Raw genomic sequence first — 6,000 nt, 5'->3', positions numbered from 1 at the left:
CCGCCTTCTGCAGCCTCTCGGAACGGAGCCCCGAGGCGCCAGCCGTGAGGAGGGCGCTTGCCCAGCGTCCCTGGGGTCCCGCTGGCCGGATGTAAAAAAAGCCAAAAACAAAACCAAACAAAACCAAACAAGGAGCAACAAGACTAAGGTAGAAGAGCTGGTCTCTGCGGGCGCGCTCTCCCTGCAAGGGAAGCTGAAGGGGCGGGAGGACTACCGATCCATTTCGTCCAGCAGCGGCGTGGCGTCCCCGGCGACGGACATGGGGGTGCTCTCGATCATGGGGCTTGGAGACGGGCGAGGCGTCAACCGCTGCTTCTGCTTCCGCCGCTCCGCCTCCTTCTCCTGGAGCCACTGTTCGGCCATCTTGCCCCAGTCGATCGCTGTGTGGCTGCTGGACCTGAGAAGCGAGAGAGACACGCAGGTGAGGGCCGGGACAAACGTCATTCCCTCTGGTGACCTCCGGACCAGTCCTTTAAAGAGGAAGCTGGGTTTTATACGATGCTTTTCTCTACTGTGTGGAGGAGGAGCGGGGACTCAAGAGAGCCAAGCTTGGTATAATGGTTAGGAGCACTTTCTAATCTGGTGAGCTGGGTTTGATTCCCCTCTCTTCCTCCACATGCGGCCAGCTGGGTGACCTTGGGCTAGTCGCAGCACTGATAAAGCTGTTCTGACCGAGCAGTGATATCAGGGCTCTCTCAGCCTCACCTCCCTCACAGGGTGTGCGTTGTGGGGAGAGGAAAGGGAGGGCGACTATAAGCCACTTTGAAGCGCCTTCTGGTAGAGAAAAGCGGCATATAAGAACCGACTCTTCTTCTCCAAACGCAGCTCACCAGATTAGAGGACGCTCCTCGTAACCCACCATACTGTCTCTCCAGAGCCAACTCTGATCCAAGCAGATGAGCACAGTCCACCAACCAGGGCTGTTCCCCAGTTTCCTCGACCTTATGGGGCCAGCTGAATTTAACAGAGGTGCACTTCCCTGGGCTGTGGTGAAGCAGACACATTTCGCGGCTGGCAGCATCTGAGGAACGGCATCCCGCCCTGCTAGCAAGGGGCCTGGCACTTGCCAGGCACTTGCCGAAAAACAAGACGCCACCCAATCAAGCCAGGATCCGCCCAGGATCTCAACCTACCTGGAAGGCTTCTGTCGATTAACTCAACTGACCGATGGGCTACACACTGCAGCGCACCCACTGCCCCTTCCCTCTCCTGACGGCCTGCGGGACAGACACCCGCTCCGCCTTTCCCGTGAACACGGCGCCTTGTACTCACTTGGCCTGCTGCCTTTGCCCAGAACTGGAGGAAGGCTGAGACGGCGGCTGGGACTGAGTGGATTGGGGTGTAGTGTTGGCCTGAAGCTGATGATACTGAGGCGTCGTGATTGGCTGGCTGGGCGTCGTGTAGGAGTAGCTGGGAGTCAGCAGGGGGGTGGCCACGGGCTGCTGAGCCGGAGTTGTGAAGACCTGGGAAAGAGGGAGGGACACAACACACCGGGGTTAAAGGCGGCTCTGAGGAATGGCAACATGTGCGTTACAGCTTTGGTGGAGCGCTTGCAGAACGTGACGCTACAGGGACGAGCGAAAGGCTGGCAGATCTCTGGGCCTCGTTGCCTTCCTGCACAGGATGCTCGAGATGGACCTCTGTTAAGTATTATGAAAATATGCACCATGCAGGGCGCTCCTACTGTTCTACCTTTGGTGCTAATGGAGCCTCAAGATTCATTCTTCCTTGTGAATTTATTAGTTTCAATATGCTGCCCATCTCCATCAACAGGCTTGGGGTGGTTCAAAACATGCATATAAGCTTATAAAACGACCCAAGGGAGAGCTGTCTGTTTTCCGCAGGGCCTATAAGACGGAGCTCTTCCACCAGGTCTATGGCTGAGGCTGGTGCAGAAGGAAGATCTGGTTGGTCCCCCCTTAGGAAGTTGCGTCACTTCTTAGAACATCATGGGTGACGATCGGCCGACATATCCCTCTGACACCTCGGTGGCAGGAGTACCGTTGAGGAAGGATTTTCCCACCATGTTGTTTTTGTAATGTTTTGTACTGTTTTAATGGGGATTTATTGTTGAGGGTTTTTTAGGTTGCCACCCGCCACGAGTCAGCTTGCTGAGAGTGGCAGGTAAGAAATATAATTAATAATAACAACAACAATAATAAAACATTATTAAAACTAACAGCGCTCCCTTGTTTCTCCTCCTTGGCTCACCGACCCACCCCTAGTCCGTTTTGATTTGATTCTGGTTCGATGGAAGGAATAACCCAGAGATGGAGGGAGGCCTATTGTTTTTCTGGGCTGCAAACTCGTTCTGGCCTCAACCGAAGGCCTGGTGGAAGAGCGCCGTTTTGCAGGCCCTGCGGAACTTAGGTAGTTTGGTCAGGGCCCGGGCCATGACTGGCAGCTTGCTTCACCTGGCTGGGCCATGGCCGAAAAGGCCCTGGTCCTGGCTTAGGCTAGACACGCTTCCTTCAGGCCAGGGACCATCAATACGTAAGGGACTAGACACAGGGGTAGTCAAACTGCGGCCCTCCAGATGTCCATGGACTACAATTCCCAGGAGCCCTTGCCAGCGAATGCTGGCAGGGGCTCCTGGGAATTGTGGTCCATGGACATCTGGAGGGCCGCAGTTTGACTACCCCTGGACTAGAGGATCTTCTGGGAGCATACTGAGAGATGCAGCCCCTTAGATATGCACAGCTTAGACCTCCTTCCCCATGTATACTCCCAGAAAAGTTCCTCTCTGGGAATCATAGCTTTCATCTACAGGTTCTTCCCAATTTTGTGTCTTCTTACTTAGCTAGGTAATCACTGTTGATTTTCTTTTATACCACTCGGTTGACTGTCGCTGACTATCCCCCGTGCTGCATGCCTAGAAGCCCAAGAAGCCATGGATTGAAGATCTACCTTCAGAAGGAGATGGGGGACCTTCACAATTAAGTTGGGTGCACCCTGCAAGTAGGGAGGTGCAACCCCCTCAAGCAGGGGTGGACAAACTGTGGCTTTCCAGATGTCCATAGGACTACAATTCCCATGAGCCCGTCAGCACAATGTAGTCCCTGGACATCTGGAGAGCCACAGTTTGGCCATCCCTGAGATAGCTTCCAGTCCGTTGATGAGAAGAAATCTTTGGAGAGGGCGATGATGTGTCCAGCCCTCAGCTAGGAAATCCCAGCTGGTCTCCAGTCTTGGCTCCTCCTGAGACAGCCCTCATGGTTTTGAGGCTGAGCTTCGTAGAGATGAAGGCTTTGGGCCAACCTTTTCATAAGTAACGGTAACTCCTGCTCAGCCCTTACAACCTGCTCCCCTCCTCCTCATTCTGCTCTCACACTGTGCCACAGCCAAATCCTTGCCAGCATTTTGCAACCGATGCCCCCGCTGTTTAGTGAAAGCTCACATACCCACTTGTCCCCCTTTGCTTGAATTTTAAGGGACACGCTCAGTATTCTACGTGTGGATCAACCCTCGTTTCCAGACAAGGGGGCCCGGGAGTGAGAAGCAAAATGGCCCCATGGTGCAGCCAGGGAAAGAGAGAAGGCTGGAAGAGGCCAAGAGGTGCCCCCCCCGGCTCTTGGTTGGTGCAGCTGTGGGGGGCTCCTTTGCTCTGGCTCCTGCCGGCAACCCGCTAGGTGGTTAGCGAGCTCAGCCATCGTGGACCACGTGTCGGCTCAGCAAATTTTTTCTCCCGCTAAGCCCTCGCGTTCCAGGCCTGGCAGCTTAATGAGGCTCTCCCCCTGCCATGTAGCTCACCACATGTTCTGGGGTGGGGTGGGCCAGCCTGCCAACCTCCTGAGAGCTGGCAAAAAGGCAACGGGGACAAGTAGAAGGAAGGAAGGAAGGAGCTGGATAGGCAGGGACCCACTGGAGCAAAACAGGATGAAGAACAAGCACAGAGGGGAACGGTGGTTTCTTTCTTGGCTGGTTAGCTCCTTAATGGCAGCAAGAATCAGCATGGCATAGTGGTTAAGAGCAGCGGCTTCTAATGTGGTGAGCTGGGTTTGATTCCCCGCTCCTCCACACACTGCTAGCTAGGTGACCTTGGGCTTGCCACAGCACTGATAGAGCTGTTCTGACCGAGCAGTAATAATATCAGGACTCACTCAGCCTCACCCACCTCACAGGGTGTCTGTTGTGGGGAAAGGAAAGGTGCTTCTAAGTCACTTTGAGATTTCGTGTAGAGAAAAGCAGCATATAAAAAACCCAACTCTTCTTCAAACTGGCTCTGAGTGGCTCCAATATGCTATGGACAAACAGCTAGTCTTCAGCTGCTTGGGCTCTGATAGTTTCCCAAAAAGAGAACTATTTTTTTTTGTCCCCGACTTCTTACTACCTGAAGGAATCTCAAAGCTGCTTAGAATGGTCACCCCTTCCTCTTCCCACAGCAGACATCCCAGGAGGTAGGTGGGGCTGAGAGAGCTCTAAGAGAATTGCTGAGAACAGCTATAAGAGAACTGTGACTGGCCCAAAGTCATCCAGCTGACTGCATGTGGAGGAGTAGACGGGGGGAACTGAACCCAGCTCTCCAGATTAGAGGCTGTCATCCTTAACAACCACTACACCAAGTGTAAATAGCTCTGCCTGCTACCAAACTTTGGACCCCTTGTTTCCTGGCCATATAGCATATCCAAGAGCTCAGATCAGAACGAGGACCACGGTGCCTGGACCGGAGATGACCCAGCCCTCAAGTCTGGGCCCAGCTGTGTGTTTGTGGACAAGATCAGTGCAGTTTTAGCAATCAGCTCCCCCCTCCAAATTTCCAGCCACCTACGTGGTAAGCGCTGCTCCCTCCACCGCTGCCTCCGTAGCCGTACTGACTGGAGGCCCACTGGGCAGGTGTGGCGTTGGCATTCTGTCCCTGACCGGTCACGGCAGCGATGGCGCTGAACATCTGGGAGGTCATGTTCTGTGGGAGGGCGTTCACGGCTCGGGTCAGATCTGCAAAAGAGAAATGTGCAGGGGGCGCGCTAGCAGCAACCGCGCACGGAGGAATGTTTGCGCAGCCGTGAGGTGGGAGGCGCGACTCACCTGCCAGGTTTATGTTGGCGGGGGTAGCATTGATCGAAGCCGGCGTCCTGGTCCTGCTGCTGCTGCTGGGGGTGATCCCTGGGTGGGAGGCAGAGAGGAGACAAGCAGTGAGTCCTGCCAACTGGCATGAAGCAAAAGCCCTCTGGGTGTAAAGCCCTGCGCTCAGTCCGTCTCTAGATGCTAGGAGCTTACAATATTCAAAGCAGAGAGCCTCTATTGACCAGCTAAGAGGAGAGCCGGCACACAAGAAGTGGGGCTGGGAAGCGGCCAAAGTCGGAGCGGCAAACCAGACAGGGAATGCCAAGCCAGCAAATTTGCATGTTCTGCTAAGTTCATTCTACAGTTTTAAAGTGTGGCCTACGGATCTTAAATGCGCAGAAGTGCGGATAAAGGTAAAGGTAAAGGCAAGCACTGGGTTATGTCTGACCCTTGGGGTGACGCCCTCTAGAGTTTTCATGGCAGACTCAATACGGGGTGGTTTGCCATTACCTTCCCCAGTCATTACTTTTTACCCCCCAGCAAGCTGGGTACTCATTTTACCAACCTCGGAAGGATGGAAGGCTGAGTCAACCTTGAGCTGGCTGCTGGGATCGAACTCCCAGCCTCATGGGCAGAGCTTTCAGACTGCATGTCTGCTGCCTTACCACTCTGCGCCACAAGAGGCTCTAAGTGCGGATAAGCAAACACAAAAAGGACAAGGTTTATGCTGATTTGCGTAATCCCTGCAAAGGTGTTGCTCAGTTGTTGAAAAATGACATCAGAAGGTTAAAATGTAGAGAAGAAACAGAAGGATGGAGCTGGAGGAGAAAAGGGATACAGCTAAAGGCTTCCTCAGCTATTAACTTCATTAAAAGTTATAGCATGGCATGAGAAAACACAAGGATGAAGGCAGCCTCCAATAAAACACAATCCTATCTGCATTTATCTGCTTTAAAGGGGAGCCATCAATCTATTGACTGGAGAGTTAACATAAAA

The 6,000-nt window shown here is 53.6% G+C and overlaps 1 protein-coding gene across 2 annotated transcripts in view; it reads right to left on the bottom strand.

Moving 5' to 3' along the window:
• The window catches only part of SUPT6H (SPT6 homolog, histone chaperone and transcription elongation factor), a 42,341-nt gene continuing 36,341 nt past the window's right edge, over positions 1 to 6,000 (bottom strand). For both annotated transcript variants that reach the window (XM_077311779.1, XM_077311780.1), the window contains exons 34-37: positions 5,026 to 5,103; positions 4,769 to 4,935; positions 1,273 to 1,463; positions 1 to 397 (exon numbers count right to left, since the gene is read on the bottom strand). In XM_077311779.1, coding sequence (XP_077167894.1) covers positions 211 to 397; positions 1,273 to 1,463; positions 4,769 to 4,935; positions 5,026 to 5,103 — 623 coding nt within the window. In that variant the 3' untranslated portion in view covers positions 1 to 210. The remainder of the gene's footprint in view (positions 398 to 1,272; positions 1,464 to 4,768; positions 4,936 to 5,025; positions 5,104 to 6,000) is intronic.

Source organism: Paroedura picta, chromosome 15, assembly GCF_049243985.1.
Source record: "Paroedura picta isolate Pp20150507F chromosome 15, Ppicta_v3.0, whole genome shotgun sequence".
NCBI lineage: Eukaryota > Metazoa > Chordata > Lepidosauria > Squamata > Gekkonidae > Paroedura > Paroedura picta.
This window is presented reverse-complemented; position numbering and strand designations above follow the sequence as displayed.